Source organism: Dermacentor albipictus, chromosome 3, assembly GCF_038994185.2.
Source record: "Dermacentor albipictus isolate Rhodes 1998 colony chromosome 3, USDA_Dalb.pri_finalv2, whole genome shotgun sequence".
Classification (NCBI taxonomy): Eukaryota; Metazoa; Arthropoda; class Arachnida; order Ixodida; family Ixodidae; genus Dermacentor; species Dermacentor albipictus.
Genome location: NC_091823.1, coordinates 59,475,922 through 59,494,816, shown reverse-complemented (window position 1 = coordinate 59,494,816; position 18,895 = coordinate 59,475,922). Strand labels below are relative to the sequence as shown.

Below are 18,895 nucleotides of genomic sequence, written 5' to 3'. Positions count from 1 at the left end.
CATGCTTCGGTTGATGGAGTACCAAAGGTTGACCGACAGATTATTTATTTATTTATTTATTTATTTATTTATTTATTTATTTATTTATTTATTTATTTATTTATTACATATTGCCAACTGCCTCTTGGCAGTCCAGGCAGGAGGGACACTAGGGACGGCTGCATTATACCAATGCAGCCGTCCCTAGTGAACGTCATCAAAGAACTACTGAGAAGTATGGTAACTCCAACCGGTCGAAGTGGCCTGCAAGTGCTGGACGCGCTAAGCACAGTCCTAGCAGCCCTCGAGTAGACACATGTTTGACAATAACCAATCGTTCCGCGAAGAGGTCACAGAGGCACCGATCATCCAGTGGAATGCCAGAGGACTTAGATCTCGGATGCCTGTTTTTTGTCAGTTTGTATACCCTAACCGTTTCGCAATCATCGCAATCTGTGAATCTGAATTTTCTCACCCAATGCGGCTATCCGGCTACAAATCAATCATGTTCTCATCCTATAGCTAAAGCCGCAACGTCTTAGTATTTATTCGTCAGCAGCTTACCTACGTCGTTCAGCGTGTGCCGCTTCATAATGAGAACCAGTAGGTTTGCGAAAACGTTAAGAAAAAGCTAGCCTTTACGCTAGTGAGTACTCACTTATCTCCCTCAAAGCAGTTTGGTAGCTAGAGACTAGAAGACATCGTGACAGTAGTCGCTGGTCCATATATTACTATAGGAGACATTAACGCCCACCGCCCTATTTGGGGAAGCTCCAAAATTAACGCAACGGGCCGGCAACTTGCATCATTTGTTTTTGATCACGGACTATCCCTGCTTAGAGATGGGAACCCCTACCTTTCTAGGAGGCTCATTTTACAGCAGCTACTTAGATTCGGCGTTTCTATGACGTCTCTTCGCTACTAGTGTTAAGTTTAGAACGACAGAAAGCTGAGCTAGTTGGTAAGGATTCATTATGCAAACTAGAAGTGAGGCGTGCAGACAGGACACACGAGTAGAGAAGTGGACAACACGAACGCCGACTATCAACTGAAGGGAGCACTGAGGCGAAAAATGAAAGAAGACACAAAACTCATCTGCGCATGCTCAGGAATGGCAACACCACGTGTCAACCGGGTACACGTGCTGGTCTACGTGAGAGATAACTGTTAAAGCACTTAATCTCTTCCTTATGTAAAGTAATCGAAGGCTGACTCACGCACGCACTTCCACCATTATAGATATGCCAAGCCTCTACCATAAGACGCGTATCTTCATTCTTATGCCTGTACAGTATCGCGCATTCATCTAACTTTGGCTTGCAGTTACAATCTCGGCAATGTAGCGAAAGATTAGAAGGCGATCCACCGGTTAACGACCTTTTATGCTCCATTAGCCTCTGATTGATACACCGTCCCGTTTGCCCTACGTAGAACTGGCCACAGCTAAGGGGAATTTGATATACCACACCCATACGACATTCTGTAAAACTGTTGTTCTTATTGTGCTTCACTGGACAAATATCTGTTCGTTTTTTGCCTTTAACCCGCTGCTTTTTATTCTGTACGGCAGCGCATATCTTACCTAGCTTATTGGGAGCAGGGAAAGCAACATTAACATCATATCTACTAGCAACTTTTTTAAGCCTGTGCGACACTGAATGAATATACGGAATAGCCACTACTCTTTTTTTGCGATTACTGCTTTCTGTGATTACGTCCGTCCCCCTGGAAACAGACTTCTTTAGGCGCTCAGCTACAGTGGCCACCGCTACATTAGGATAACCTGCTTCTAATAGGCATTAGGAATTACCTCAGCGACGCGTAATTCAGTTTCTTGACATTTCCTTGATCTTCGAACAAAATCATGTTTGTTGGCAGTACTCCCCAAGATCTTCGAAGCCGTTGCTAAACTTTCAATCCAAGCATTCTAAATTAGTAAAAAACGGAATCGCCATGTCGTGCCTTAAGTCTTCCCTCGCAAGATCCTGCATGCACAAAATGAGCGCCAGTTTTAATGCGCAGGTCCGGCGCCTATTAGAAGCAGGTTATCCTAATGTAGCGGTGGCCACTGTAGCTGAGCGCCTAAAGAAGTCTGTTTCCAGGGGGACGGACGTAATCACAGAAAGCAGTAATCGCAAAAAAAGAGTAGTGGCTATTCCGTATATTCATTCAGTGTCGCACAGGCTTAAAAAAGTTGCTAGTAGATATGATGTTAATGTTGCTTTCACTGCTCCCAATAAGCTAGGTAAGATATGCGCTGCCGTACAGAATAAAAAGGAGCGGGTTAAAGGCAAAAAACGAACAGATATTTGTCCAGTGAAGCACAATAAGAACAACAGTTGTACAGAATGTCGTATGGGTGTGGTATATCAAATTCCCCTTAGCTGTGGCCAGTTCTACGTAGGGCAAACGGGACGGTGTATCAATCAGAGGCTAATGGAGCATAAAAGGTCGTTAACCGGTGGATCGCCTTCTAATCTTTCGCTACATTGCCGAGATTGTAACTGCAAGCCAAAGTTAGATGAATGCGCGATACTGTACAGGCATAAGAATGAAGATACGCGTCTTATGGTAGAGGCTTGGCATATCTATAATGGTGGAAGTGCGTGCGTGAGTCAGCCTTCGATTACTTTACATAAGGAAGAGATTAAGTGCCTTAACAGTTATCTCTCACGTAGACCAGCACGTGTACCCGGTTGACAGGTGGTGTTGCCATTCCTGAGCATGCGCAGATGAGTTTTGTGTCTTCTTTCATTTTTCGCCTCAGTGTTCCCTTCAGTTGATAGTCGGCGTTCGTGTTGTCCACTTCTCTACTCTTGTGTCCTGTCTGCACGCCTCTCTTCTAGTTTGCATAGTGTTAAGTGGTTTTTATAGATCGAGATGCATGGGAACGACCATATCCTCAGTTACTTCAAACTTAAAGGTTTGGCCAGCTGTTATTCACCAAACACAATCCAGCGAATTGGTTGGCCTACACTCAAAACAAGCATAGAAAATGCTTTTCGCAAATGTCTCGCTTTTGGCCTTCGGCAAGCGATCAAGGATGAAACGCAGAATGCGATGCGCACTCTGACGAATAGTCAGACGCAAGCTAAAGAAGACCCAGCGACGAATTCACAAACTGGAGTCTCAATGGTGGGCAAAATTTTTATGAAGCCCTAGAGCCCCGAAAACCTATTTGTCATATATATGGAACCGTGCGAGGCCTACGTGTATTTCCCGACCAACGCATGCCGTTCAAAGCCGTGGCGCTTTCCTGGCGTCGAGAGGTGATCGAAGTAGCGGAAGAGAGAGAGAGAGAAGAATACATAGAGAGGCAGGGTAATTAACCAGAGGTAGTTCCAGTCGGCTACCCTGCCCGGGGAGAACGGTTAAGAGGGTTAAAAAGAGAAATATAGTGGAAGGGGGAGATTGAGAGAAAGAGAGACGAGCACGAAGAAACCGCGTGCGCTATAGAGTGGTAGGCGGCGGCGTTCTTAAAGTCTATCATGAAGCCCCACAGACCGCAGGAACCTTAATCACGTGAGTAAGGCCTTCAGCGCGGATGTTCTTTGGGAGCACTGACCTAAATTTTTGAGCTCTGATAATGGACGATTGTCCAACTGGTCCAGTATTCTGCACATCAATTGTCTCTGGGCACTATATCGCGGGCAGACACAGATAATACGTGCGAGCGTCTCATCGCTGTTGCATGTGTCGCACGTGGGGCTGTTGGTCATTCCAGTAAGGAAAGCATCTGAGTTTGTAAATACAACGCCTACCACAGACGGTACAGCATGGTCTGTTCACGTCGAGGTAACCCAGGTGATAGGTGCACCCGTATGTCCGGAGACAACGAACGCAAACGACACATGGTGAAAACGTTCGAGTCCCGCAGGGGCAAAGTAAATTCACGGGACATTAATCGCAGCCCAGCCATCTGCTAGCCGCCTGGTTAGCTCAGATGGTAGAGCGGCTGCCCCGGAAAGGCGGTGGTCCCGGGTTCGAGTCTCGGACCAGGACGAATTTTTCTTCAACTATGAGCCTTTGTTTCGAAGAACCCGCATGGGTTTCCTTTTTAGCAATTGCTACGAAGGGGTGGATGTCTGATTTTCCTTTATTCATTACTTCTCTCCACCTTGCGGGTTTCCGCAGAACTACTACGTCGAACTCTTGCCTTTGCTTCGTGTTGTCGACAAATTCGAGTTCGCCCTGCCATCTGCTAGCCGCCTGGTTAGCTCAGATGGTAGAGCGGCTGCCCCGGAAAGGCGGTGGTCCCGGGTTCGAGTCTCGGACCAAGACGAATTTTTCTTCAACTATGAGCCTTTCTTTCGAGGAACCCGTATGGGTTTCCTTTGTAGCAATTGCTACGAATGGGTGGATGTCTCATTTTCCCTTATTTATTACTTCTCTCCACCTTGCGGGTTTCCGCAGAACTACTGCGTCAACCTACCAGTAGCCAGAATAGTCCCTAATCGACCAGCTTCGCTGTTTCAAACCTCGCGCGACCGAACGCGAGCTTGCCCATTTATTTTTATTTTTTCATCTCCCTCTCGTTTTATGTCTGTGTGGTGCTCTTTGGACACATTTCACCCTTGCGTCACAAGAGACTGCATTCACCATTATATGTGTGGGCATTTTTTTCTTTGTCTGACTCCCCTTACCCCTTCCCCAGTGGAGGGCGGCAAGCTGGATGTCTATCTTCCGGTTAACCTCCCTGCCCTTCGCACCTCATATATATATATATATATATATGTATATGTATATATCTGTCTCTCGTAACTGTTAAGTGACACACACATGCAAGGACCCGACAGCATGTACTGGACAGAGGAGGTCCCCCAGAAAGAGCACATCCCCCATCAAACACTCCGATCGCTTCAACGAAGTGTCAAGGAGCTAACCACGGGACTCCCCGCTACTTCTGCAATATTTTTTCTATATCTGAACTATAATTACAATTTCCGGAAGAAACAAGAGGGCCCGTACTTACAATAAGCTCTTTAAATAGAATTGTTCGCCAGAGCAAATTCCACCTAATTCTGACGCTGGACAGATTGTTAGCAAAGGTGGCCGACCAATGGGAAATAGTACTTATGAAGAAGGTTCGTGAATTCGGTCTCAGAAGCGCGCTTTTAAGAAATGAAGCACTACAAATGTCTTCAACCATATTGACCTCAAGCGCCAATATTCTAACTTCACTGGCATGGAAGGCGACATATGTGAGTAGGTCTTATACAGAAACGAAATTCCCCCGCTGTCTATAACCGTGATAGCATTTATGGGCCCGAATTGCTTGAATTAGCCCGGAGCAGTCGTTTTGAATGTATGTCGTTCTCGCTCACGCGTATGGGTTCGCACTAGTATGCGCAGTCCAGTGCTTGCTGACGAATGAACACTCTTCGTGAGCAATGCTTTACGTGTGCCTTACGAGTCAGTGACCTGTTAGGTCACCCCCCTTAATCAGTTGTTTAAGCTTAATGTTTGTGTGCTGTATGTCTTTGCAATATAGTTTAGCTCTGAGATTAAGCAGCACTAGAACATCACAAAGCAAGGTATACGCACTACTGCATATTATAGGCATACCGTATCATAGAAGTCTGCTATATCTGAAGGCGTTCATGAGTCGGACCTCGTTGCTCGGGCATGAGCCATTCGCCGAAATCTTGCTTTTCAAAGAACTCTTTCTTCATTTGCTTCAACTCGCCCGCACAAACAGGCGCTGGACAATAAAGCACAAGACGCAGCCCTTCCACAAAAATAAAGAGAAGGGCAAAAAGGCTGTTGCACTGCATCGATCTCGGCAGGTGGGCTTAGAAAAGCAAGGCCGACTCCTGGCGTCCGCGTGGCCATTTGTCAATGATTTTGGGCCGACTGCCGTGTGAAGGCGCACCGGTGCATGACAGGCGGCACAAAGGACAAAACACACAAAAATATCAATGCAAGGTTCCCTATATACACCCAAGAAAGAAATATGTCGCCCTTGACAGCTTTCGGGTGGTTCCCTGCTCGGGTCGATATACCCTGGTCGATGCAGAAAAACACGTGGTAAGTACCAAAAGGGAGCGTCTGCCCTCATGGCTTGGAGCACCTGTCTTAGGCGACGTTCGCCATCTCCAATTAGACGCATTCGTTTGGCTCGATTGCATGATCAGACAGGCCAGCACTGACATTGCTTAGCGTTGACAGCGACGTGGGAAAATACTACTTTTATTGACAGTATTCCGCTTGAATATTGTTGTAGGAGAAAAGAACTGGCGGAAACAACAAGTGGAAGAAGAAGGTGAAAGAAAGAAGCAGAGAACCTGCTGGTTACTGGTTGCCCGTAATGCATTCGTAATGAAGGGCGACAGCGCAGCAGACATTTGCTGTTTTTATGTGTCATGGCGACAACAGTCAACCAATCAACACCGTGAGACAATATGATGCTTCGTCGTGTGCGCATTCAATGTTAAGAGCCGTACGAAATTCCTCGGCCATTAAGGAAAACAAAGCTGTTGCTTTTCAAGTTTCTCCTCAACTTTAGAGGATCTCACCACGGGAATATGTTTGACCGAAATTGTCACACTTTTGTTTAGTCCGACAAGCGCGATCAAATTTGCTCGACAATTATTTGTAACGTCTTCCGAAATTTCAACAGATCTACTCTGTCATTCATTCATTCTCTAAAGACTGCAGTCCACAACACACGCAGCTGCAAATCTAACTCGGCAATCCACCTTTCTGTAAGTTTCTGATATACCACGTACTGCAGTGTCGAGTGTGGACTACTTAAAATTTCACCGAAGTCGAAGTATTTATGGCACACTCTGAAGTGTGTAACTTTAGACGCTCGTCTTTAGAATGCTTCATGTATGCAGTAGCGCTAGCGGTATTGAGGGTTCCAGAAATGCGGTTCACTGCGAAAACACTCGTGTACTTAGATTTAGGTGCACGTTAAAGAACTCCAGCTGGTCTAAATTTCTGGAGTCCCGCACTACGGCGTGCCTCATAATCAGAAAGTGGTTTTGGCACGTAAAGCCCCATAATTTAATTTAATTTCGAATGCGGTTCAAGCAAGTGAGCTTCCGTGGCCTTGAGTTGAGTACGTTTGGCACCTGCAGAGACGACAATATACACCCTCGAAACCTTTCAGTGCAACGGCAAAAGTTCACAGGCCTTTCTTTTCTTTTTCTTTCCTTTTTATATGCTAGCAGAAGTGGTGACGTAGCGAATTATTTTGTATTGACCATATACAAAGGAGGTAACGTTTCGTAGAAAGATTATTACATGAGGTCGTCTCCGTTCACCTTCACTGTGGCTGTGTCAATATTCGGCATGCTGACTCGTCAACCTTATTTTGTTACATATGGACGTACTCGTACTCGTAAAAGTACTCATGAAACACGGAGGCTGCTGTAAAAACGTGAAGAAGAAACCACTGATTTTCGAGGAGATAGAATACCGATGTCAGACATTCGCTGCACAATACCAATGCATATGTTAGCCCGCACTAGTGACATTTGGAGGTTTGCTCGAGTCGAATAAAAGCAACAATGTCCAGACAGCATAATCTCCCATCGAGCGATTCCTGTGGTCAATAATGATCCCTGCCTGCTTTCAGTGTTGTTACAGATGTGTACGGGGCCAGGAGAGCTCAACAATCGCGTACAGTTAGGAACGAAGGTTTAAAGTGCGAAGGAACTGAATTATCTGCCGGTATAAACTTGCTGCTACGAAATAAAAACTGAATCCTGAATTTTTGTATGCGAAACCAGCAGTGCCCTTGTCATAGTCTTACTGTAGGCTTACACGTGGAAGTCAATCATTCTGTCGATCGAACAAACAAAGCATGTCTTATTATTCGCACCTGGCCTCACGAACTTGCCACTATCTTTTTTGTGTGTGTCAAGAACTTTAATAGTCATTAGGGGTACTTCTGTGAGACGGCAATGAGATCAGGCAAAGAGATCTGTAGTCGGTGTGGCCCAACATCTGCTATGTTCCATAGCGTCAAAATTTTGTCTCCGGTGCTATGCAGCGCGGTAGCAGCAGGGGTGGTGAGCGGAATTGGGAGGAGGAGGGGGTTGGGGCTAGTTGTAGACAGCGCTGAGAAATAAGTTCGGAGCAGGCCACAGTTTACCCCACCCTGTTTTCCTGTTTGACATGATACTTGTCTCGTTCATTAGGCATAACTTTATTCTTTAGAAAGTTGTTTTAAACCAGTCGCAGTAGTCTTGTGGCTATGGTGTTGCGCTGTTGAGGTCGACGTCGCGTGATGTGACTCCGGCCGCAGCGGTCAAAAACGGTCGTTTACTTGGATTTAGGTGCACGTTGAAGAATTGTAGGTGGTAAAAATTAATTACTACGGCATGCCCCATAATCATATCGGGGTTTTGGTCCGTAGGAACCTAGAATTTCATTATTTTCTACACTTGATTTGAGACAATCGCTCTCTGTCTCTTGCTAGCGACCAATCGGCATGTTAGGAAGGTCTAGGATTTTAAAGACCATAACAATAAATAATACATGACCATGCATCTTATAACTACAGTGGCAGTATATAACCTCTTTTTCCTCTCCCCACCTACCCACAACCACAACCAACACTTCCGCGTACGAATTTAATGAATGTTCATACGTTACCTGTATTGTATCTACTATTTATTCACTAAACAAAACATGGGGCCACAGAAAGATGCAAGCTTGAATTTGAACATAAGGCTTCCTTGCTCGTTCACAACGGATTTGCTTATGAGCTATCGTCGCGCTAAAGAGTAACTATTATATTTAGAAATATGGGTTATTTTTATATCGTGCTACCTACAGCGAATAATTCCTCCCGCTAGAACGCATCTGCAGGAACTTTCCGATTCACCATCAGCGCAAAATTCCCCTGCTGAGACTATCCAGCTTATCCCCTAGGCTCTCTCACTATCCGCTCACATACTACTGCTTTCCTCCAAGAAAAGAAAAGAAAAGAAAAGAAGGGAAAACGTCAAGATGAAACTCGTGCGTTACATCTCCTGAAGCGGCCGTGCACTCCTATTACAGCACTCACCCGTGTGGCAAGTGTCGGAACTTCTCGTATCCAGCGGCCACGTAGCGCTCGTTAGCGCGCAGGTCGTCGATGGACGAGACCCGGTGCCCCTGGCGCGGCGTGTAGATGCTTCGGATGGCGCCGAAGCTGGGCCGTATCCGTTCTGTGAGTTTCTCGAGCAGCGACTCGAGGCTGCGGTAGTGCCTCTGGTTCACCAACGTCCTGAGCGGCTCGAAGTGTTCGTCACCATTGAGAAACATGTACACCCAGCGCGAGTCTGGCATCTCAGCCAGCGCGATCCGCGGAATCCGGTGGTTGTTGCTGTCCTCATCGCTGCTTGTCGCTGCCATCTGACAACGCGCCCACTGCAACCTGTCTTCACGCCGATCACCGTTACTTTTGCTCTTTTGCCTGCCGTTGAGACTAGCGCGTCGAATGGGGGTATTCTTATTCAACGCAGGAGCGGTGGTTGCAACACATTGACGTGCGACCCGGACAAAGGTACGTGATCGGCGCTCGGCGTTGAGGAGTCACGGCCGCCGTTGTTGATGGTATTGCGCAAGTCTTCGACGTGCACGTTTCATTACTGACACATTAGAATGCTAGGCGGCCCACGACCCCCACCAACGGGTATGAGAAACTTTGACATCGAGCAGCGAACGCTTAAGGCTGCGAATAGCAGCGATCTAGTTGCCGTAACATGCTTTCCATATAAGAGCAGTCGTGCATGCCTCAATTTCCGGCGTCCCGTCTGCAACGAGCCTTTCTCCCAACACGGCACCACCACGCGGCGATCAAGCGCTTACCGACTCGCACCTAGAGCGAACTTCGACACTGACAAGCGCTGCACTGGCTTGGAAACCCTTTGCTTCGCCGTTCCACGGCGGTGGCACCGCGGTCTCCTAGGGAACGGAGGTGCAGCGGCTACACCGTTCGTGGAGCGTCCTGGGCGAGAGAAAAGCGAGGGAAGCGGTACGAAAGGGAGAAAGGGAACCGTGGCTGTGGCGAAAAGGAAGTCGGTGGCGCGGAGCGCTCACCTTTCCACCTTCCGATGCTTTTTTGCTTCCCTCTCGTTCTCTTCGCTCTTTCTTTCCCTCTCTCAGCTCTTTCACTCTCGGGACTCCGACCGCGGCTTGCGAACTTAATTTTTCTGCGCGAAGAGCGAAACTGCGACGCTTGGACGCTCCGGAGCGCGCGTAAAGTGGTCGCGCGCTGCTGCGGTTTTCCCCATCCGAGGCTTATGCAGCCAGTTGTTTTCCGAGAAAGTTGCCGGGCCGCTATGCAGGATTGGTTACTGGGTCACCCGTCCCAGTTATGCATTCTAGGAATGAACGTCCCTTTATGTATGAGCTTCACTGAGCTTCTCTAGCAGAGAGAGAAAGAGAGAGAGAGACAAGTGCAGACAACTGGATTACCTGGTTCTTTCTCAATATTAATGTCTACGTTAAAGCTAACGTAGATGCGCTTCCTCTTTCTTCTCATTTGGGGTCATAAATGAGCCGTAAAGCATTTTTACTGTTGTCCTCGTATAAGCCGTCGTGCAGATAGAGTGGTCGTGAAACTTTACCGGCATGATTGAAATCTTTGTGGAAAGAAGTGGACAAGAAAGTGATGTATCAGGTTAAAAGAATTAGCGTCAGCATTTTTAGTTCATACCCCATAGGAAAGACAAAGTGATAGAAAAAATGTTCGTAAACGCAGTCTGTCGGTTGGAGTTGTTTGCATATCTTTATTACAAGGTAAAGTTCTTGGTGCACCATGTAGCTGGGAAGAGAGGTAATTTTAAAAAAACTTTTATATGTACACTTCATGTGCAGAAAAATGGACTGCTTATCAAGTGTAGGGGGAGTGCTAGAATGAAGATGGAGACACGTACAGTAACTATGTGAGACCAGCTACAGGAACGTCTTCTTCGGGTTTCAGTGTTTCGAGTAGACAGCTCGTATATAGTCTAGAAAAAGAATTCTGGGACCCGCCGGTACGTTTCAAGTGAAAGGCCCTTCGTCGTTATGATGAAGAGGAAGTCCGCTTGTCGATACGTTCGTACTCGACTAAGGTAGACGAACCGCCTGGTTCAATAATTCTTGCAAATTCATTTTGCTCATCAAGTAAAACAACAAGAAAAAATTACCTGAAAAAAAAAAGCATTTGTCCGCAGGTCGTTAGTATTAGTACGAGTACAATGCCTTGAAGAACACATGTCTTAGAGCGACTGAAAGCAATTTGGCAAGTAATCATGTTACTGGAAACACAGCACAAATCCAGGTGGCGTTTGTATTGTCTTTTTCATTCCTTCTTGCGTCCGTGTTTGCACGTCTGCCTTTCAGAACACCTGCTTTTGCGTGGGTCATTTCAGTGAGAGAGAAAATAAGAGAAAGCAAGTGATGGAACTTTTTTTTATCTTGCAGGTGCAGAGTTACCGATATCCCGGCGAAGTAAAGGCGCATTGTTGCACGTTATTGACTGTTATCAAAAGCAAATAAAAATGAGCTAGTTTTGGTTTCATAGAATGCAGGTATGAACAGACGCCTGACAGCTGAAATAGGCAAATATCGCGTGCATGCATAGATAGTGTCGGGAATGGTCAATCTGATATGCGAGTGCCTTGTTGAGTAGCGTGTAGGAGAATATTTTGGTCCCAAAGAACTTCTCTATATTTAAATAAAGTGTTCTCTCTCTCTCTCTCTCTCTCTCTCTCTCTCTCTCTCTCTCTCTCTCTAACCCAAGCGTTTTGTTTTTTTCGAAGCATAGATTGATCGGCTAGCACACACGTTTGTATTTGAGGAACATACATTTGTTCACCCTATTCTGCTTGTCCTTTTATTCATCTGGAAGGTGCTTGAAATTCTTAATTTAATTTTTTTTCTTATTATTATTGCTTTGACAAATGAAGCATTATAACTTAAAGAAAGATGACAACCTTAGCTCCCTTTGATGTTCAACACGAACGAAGAGGCATCTGAACATCTTAAAAAAGTTATACAATTGGGGAAATGATTCGATAATTATACCATTGGATTTCAACGTACCAATCTTATAGAGTACAAATGGAATTCCAAGCGCCCTTCTTTACTGCGGTTTCATGAGGAGAGGCTGTCCCTACTTTTTCTGCCTCACTTTGGATGTCGGCGAGCGATGTAAGGCATGTAACTCATTCATCAAGAAAAGCACAAATGTAAAAACCTGGGGCACAAAATCACTAAAACTAATCAAATAATCATGCAAGAATTGACCGCCCATGTATTTCCTGCCGTGTGTACCAAGGAATTTTATCAATCCAACTGCATCAGTAGTTTACGTTACATTACAATTGCATGTCATTACAAGTTGAGCGACCGTAGCAGTCTTTGCCTTGGTCGTCGCGTTTCGTAGTCAACCGTTGCAAAGCGTGTCACGCGGTTGTTTCCAGGCCGTAGTGGATACGACCTATTAAGCTTACCATGTTCGAGCCTGCGCAAGCAAGTATACCTACCACTCTCGACTTCACTAATGCACGGTTGCGTTCATCTGCCTAACTTGCCACAGGGCACTATACTGGAAAGAGGGAGGAAAGGTGCACCGGGGATCTGGCCGCGCATTCACGTTTGGCCGAAGACGCGACGAGATTCATCATGAGCCCGCCAGGCAGCAGACCGTGACACTGCGACGGGCTATAGGCTCGCGCTCATAGGGAAGCTTCCCTCTTCCCTTCCTCTCTCAGCAGAGCGCCCAACGCATTCCCCAAGACTACCGCCGCCACAGCCGCCGCAGCCGCCACCTCCACGTAAAGCATGAGAGGGTGGCTACGCTTTGGTCACCGCGCATATAAGTGATAAACAAAATAAGATTCGAGCGAAACAACGAGCGCTACTGATATAATGTAGCAGCCGGCGGGAAAGGTAAAACCGAGAGCAAATTTGGGTCAGAGGTCGCTGAACCCGCGTCGACTACCTGGGACTACCGCGTTTCCTCCCCCTTCAGCACTTCTGCCCCCTCTCCTTTACTTTCTCGGCTACTGGCTTCTGCTTCACTTTTTTTTTCAACCTTGTTACTCGCTATTCTCCCCAACTACGAAGCGCGCTTTGGTTGAGCCCATTAGTGTGATCACACCGACGGGAAGGAGTGAGAGGGGGAAAGGGGCGCTGGGGAAGCGGCAATGAATTCAGTGGAAGCAAAATATGAAAAGCTGGGCGTTTCGCGCGGGGCGGACGTACGCGACGACGACGCTGTCAGCGGAAGCGGCTGTTCTCAGTACGCTAATGACGCGCGTTTACGTTTTTGTTTTCGATGATATTTAGATTAATCGAGGAATTCACCGATTCATTCGAAGGACGGAGATTAAGCCGCGGCGTACATTGAAGGCCAGCTTCTACGAAGGACGTTAAGCTGCTGTCTCGCACTGGTTCTGCGGGCACATTGAAATACAACAATGTGCATTGGTTGGGCATACAGGCTACAGTTTATAGTCGGCTTATAGAGGCACACAAAGCCTGTATGTCATTATGAAAAGGAGGATAATAGATGAGGATATGTACAGTGGTCTCGTCGCAATCGGAAAGTTGCATGAGTCGGTGTCGTTCATGCCGATACAAGAACAGTTGGCGTTGGTAAAAGCGGCGCCCAGCCACTAGCGACACCGTGTAAAACCGTTTTACTCTTTCTATTGCCGCCATTACTGAGTAACTTTTATGAAAAAGGCCCAGAATCTACCAGATCTTTTATTACGCCGCAAATATGCTCGCCTCTGCCTATACCATCATGTTCATCGCTACAACCATGGGCTGAAGGAACTGTATACCCCACCTTTCTACGTTTCAGCCCCTTCTGACCACAGATATAAAGTTGGCGTGCCAGCCCGCCAACGAAAAGGTGCCATAATTCTTTTTTACTCCGCACACGTGTCAACTAGAACCACCTTCCTATTTCCATCATACACATCCCAGACGCATCTTCATTCAAAACAGCAGTCTACCACGCTATCGCATAAGATTTTATTTCTTTATTGTCTACATATTTTGTGTGCTACCCCTCCTTTCTGCAATGCCTATGGGCGTTGAAAGTAAGTGTAATAAATAAATAAATAAATAAATAAATAAATAAATAAATAAATAAATAAATAAATAAATAAATAAATAATACATTAAAAATACATAACTTATTTATGAAGGGTTAAACGAGTACACTGGCGCGTTGGCACATTCCGCTGATGTTCAATATTCTAATGCATTGCGACGAGCAGGTCGGCGAACAGTCAATGCGGTGCGGTGGGCGTGAGCTTCCATATAGCGCAAGTCCAGTGTACTTGTTTCTTTCTCTCTCAGTGTGAATAAATGCAAGTGGTCATGGTGAAATTTGTAGCGCACACAGTAGAAAAGGACGCAGAGTAGGTGGGCACACGAGCGCTTACTCACAACTGTTTATTTTTTTAAAGAGACAGAACATAAAAGCGCCAGTTATCTGCACTGGGAATGTGCAAAACTAGCCATCGATTTTCATATAAACAGATTAAAAAGGTTCAAGCAGTATTCAAGAATGCAAATTATTTGTCAGTGATAGCAACCGACGGTTGACTGATGCATTTTTCAGCACACCTTCTAGTATGGAAGGCTTCTGTGATTTCACATGTTAGTTTATTTTTATCCGAAAAGAAAATGTCAAGTGTCAGGAAATATCGGCTCACAGTGACATAGGTTACAATGGTCAGACAGGTGCGAATGATTTTGTTTTCCGAGAGAATGTTGATATTCTTTTAGACGAGTGTTTATGCACCGACCGGTTTGTCCTACGTACATGTTGCCATATGTTAACGTAATCCGGCACACAACACCTATTCTGCATAGTGTGAATTTTGGATCTTGTTTAAAACCGCAGCTGCATTTTCTTTTTCTAATGTCAAACATTTTTAAAACAGCTTTGCACAGTTTTTTCACCTTGTTACGAACGCTGAAAGCCACTTCAACGCCAAACCGGCGGCCAACATTCCTTAGCCCACGTGAAAAATAATGAACGTAAGGTAAAGCCGCAAGGCGTTTTCTCTTCGTGCTCTGCCTGTTCCTTGAATCTTTTGTTTGTGCACCCTTTAATATCTCAATTACTTTCTCTGTCACTCTGCCAATGTTCTTGCGGTCTACGGGGCTTCACGACAGACTCTAATAATGCCGCCCCCTACCGCTCTGAAGTGTACGCGCTTTGTTCGTGCTTGTCTCCCTTTCTATCTCCCCCTTCTACTCTGTTTCTCTTTTTCTCCCTCTTAACCCTTCCCCCTGCGCAGGGTAGCCAACCGGAACTACCTCTGGTTAACCTCCCTGCCTTTCTCTGCATTATTTTCTCTCTCTGCCAATAATATGTTCCGGGAATCCCACTGAAGCTAGCCGTGTTATGTGCTGAGCAAAGCTTTCTTTCAGTTGGTGGCAAGAAAATTTTGCCAAATCCACCCGAAGGCTCGACACTGCTATTCTACTTTTTACAATCTTTTAATGCCCTGATATGTACTGTAATGTAGGCTTTTCCGATCTAGGGTTGTACATCCAGCATGTGTGGTCGGGAAGCAATCGCAAATACAAATCTAAAAACTGTAGTTCGTCTTCTTTAGCTATCTCATGTGTAAACTTGAGGCCTAGGCTACCTTCCCGAAACATTTGTACTACACTTACCACTATGTGGCCTTGTTCAGCCCCATTGAAGATAACCAAAATAGTCATCAAAACCTCGGAATATTTTTGCCAACCTTTTTAGTGCACTATGAACGTTTCGGTCCACACGAGCTAAGAAAATCTCGCTTAGCATAGGCGCTATCTTTGAACTTATGCATATACCAGATTTTTGCAAATACATTGCGTCATTCCAACCGACAAATATATAACTAAGGTAAAACAATAGTACTTCCATAAAACTTTTCACAGGTATTCCACTATCATTTCTAAACTAAACTTCATTATTATCTTCACAAATACAGATCTTTTACACTTCTCAACAACTGTGTGTGCGGAATCAAGCAAAATAAATCTTGTGCGTCAAAGCCGACGGCGCCACATCCCTTTGTTTTCTCTTCCCTCAGATATTGAACAACCGCCTCAGAATTACAGATTGCTAACGGGTCTGAGATTCTTAACGTGGAACGCTCTCTTTGGATAAAAAATGCTACTTGCTGCTTCCACGTGTTTCTTTCAGCGACAATGGCTCTGAATGGCTCTCCATGTTTGTGCGTCTTGCATTAAAAAAAAAACACTTCAAGATGTAGGCCCTTCACCTTCCTGACACAGACACATATACTTTCTAAATTGAGGAAAAAAATAAATCTCTACCGCACTGTTTTTCTTTAGCATGCTTAACATCTATTTTCTTGAAATTCTTATCAGCAGCTTCACAGGCTGTTTGACCAAACATGCCATCAGGTAGGACAACAAAACGTCGTTCCTTATCGGCCATAAGAACACGTAGCCCTCTAGGAGCCAAGCCCCCTGCTACTAGGTTGAGCCTATTGGGATTTGCACAAGTAGTTTTTTGCCTTCGCGATAGCCACAACACATTCAGAAGCACACCTTGCACGTTCTTCCTCAGGAACCAGTCGGGAGACGCCTCTCGATGCTGCCAGATTCGCGGTTGGACACAGCGCTGGTTCCAGTGCCAACTTTGGCCCAAGCTGCAGAATGTTGTTGTCTGCTTCTGGAATAAAATTTTCCCCAAGACGTACCACTCTTCCTTCTGCAAGAGTTGCCCTCTTGACAACCTTTGCTCAGGAGGTAACAAGATTAGCTTCAGTGGGATTCCCGGAACGCATTATTGGCAGAGCGGCAGAGACGGTAATAAGATAGTAAACTGCGCGCACACACAATAGATTCAAGGAACAGGCGTAGCATGGAGAGAAAACGCCTTGCGGTTGTACGTTGCGTTCATTATTTTTCACATGGGCTAAGGACTGTTGCCAGCCGGTATGGCGTTGAAGTGGTTTTCAGCGCTCAAGGTACAAAACAAGGTACAACAAGGTACAAAACATGGTACCTAACAAGGTACAAAAACTGTGTCAAGCTGCTTCAAAAAAGTTTGACACTATAAAAATAAAATGCAGCTGCGGTTTTAAAGAATAGCAAAAAATCCCGAAATGCAGAATAAGTGTTGTGTAGTGAATGCCATTAACACGTGGCAACATGAACGTAGGAGAAACCGGTCGGTGCATAAACACTCATCTAAAAGATCATCAAGATCCTCTCGGAAAAGAAAATCAATCGCACCTGTCTGACCATTGTAACTTATGCCATTGTTAGCCGGTATTTTCTGACACTGATATTTTGTTTTCGGATAAAAATAAACACGTGAAATTGCAGAAGCGTTTCATATTAGAAGGTGTGCTGAAATATACGTCATTCAATCATCGGTTGCTCTGCTGACAAAGAATTTGTACTCTTTAATGTTGCTTGAACCTTTGTATACTGTTTGTATAAAAATTGATGACCAGTTTTGCACATGCTCAGTGGAGATAGCTGGCAATTTCATGTTCTGTCTCTTTCCAAAAATAAACAGTTGTGAGTAAGCGCTCGTGTGTCCAACTTCTTTGCATCTCTGTCTATTGTGTGCGCTACAAATTTCACCATGAATACTCAGTAACTCGCCCAACCATCAGTTCTGCTGCCGAATGCAAGTAGGCGAGCTAGCCGGCGCTGCAATAAGCCTTCACAACGACGCAGGCACACGCTAAACCTTGTGGCCGGAGCGCACTGCTTCCTCGGCTCTTTCGTTGCCGATAATGCCTCAATGAACCTGTAACCACTGAAATTTGATTCTGTGTCCATTACATATTTATTGACAGCGCGGTGGTGAGATTCTACAATTATGGATAACATCTGTTCATGAACGCCTTGACGTGGGCTTGACTGCAGAGTTTGTAGGAACACTTGGAAATTACAAAATATGGCCAACGGGTAAGGTGACTGATGATGGATGTAATGCAACAGTGCCCCTGAGGCTCCAATGCGATTGATGTCGTGGTATAGGTGAATTTTAACGCGGTCGGCTTTTTAATGGGATGTCCAAGCATCGGAAGAGCTTTTTGCGGTATAACCGAACCATATGAAATACATACACGCAGTCACAATGGGCCTAATATAACTGCTGGAAAGTTACTTGTTTCGGAGCTACTTGTGGATAGTCGGCCTTCTTTCCAATTCTAGGATCGCCAAAATTTGCGGCGGAGTGCCTGAGGCACCAGGAGACAGTCGATGGTGGTCTATCCGCGGGCGTGGAGCATGGTGTAGGCATGCACGGGCAGCAGTCACAATCCCTTAAAACGCAGAGCGTTTTCTTCGCGTTGTCACAGAGATCACGTGGTGATATTGGTCGCAGCACAGGCGGCACATGTGAATTATGAGAGCTTCGATGGCTATGTGGTGTAGATACCGCGTCTTAGGCAATCACAATTCTCGCGGCTGTAGAAACACATCGAGAAAGGCCGACACAAACTCGGAGTGCTATAGGGCTTCCACGCTTAGTGGCCTGTAGAGATGATTCTCGCGTATGTTCGGCATCATCAGGGGATTTTAGCAGAGAAACACTAAAAAAGAGTGGTGTGCATAGAAGTGACTGATGATCTCTATCTTTTCTGAGTGATAAACTTAATAAAGTTGCTCAATGGAAATCAGCTTTCTCTTGATGTGAGTGGCATGAAAGCTGAAGGGCATATGTAGTATTAGTCCTACAGGGCGAAATTGAAAAGAGTGGTCCTCTAAGCCCAACCCCATGAGACACCACAATAAGCGTAATGTTAATCAGTCAGGCCACTTTCACTGAGAATGAACAAAAAATAAATGTTATTGTGAGGTATCATCGAACATTGTAAGATATCATCGAGGTATCATTGTGAGATATCTCGTCGCTTTCCATGTACGTACGCACGCGATATTTGCCTATTTCAGCTATCAGGCTTCCGATGATATCTGTTTCACC

General features: G+C 45.5%; 1 protein-coding gene across 1 annotated transcript in view; it reads right to left on the bottom strand.

Moving 5' to 3' along the window:
• LOC135898815 (dentin sialophosphoprotein-like) overlaps positions 1 to 9,327 on the bottom strand; it is a 34,665-nt gene extending 25,338 nt beyond the window's left edge. The window contains exon 1 of the mRNA XM_070536445.1: positions 8,999 to 9,327. Within this exon, the coding sequence (XP_070392546.1) occupies positions 8,999 to 9,327 (329 nt within the window). The remainder of the gene's footprint in view (positions 1 to 8,998) is intronic.
• Positions 9,328 to 18,895: the final 9,568 nt, after the last annotated feature.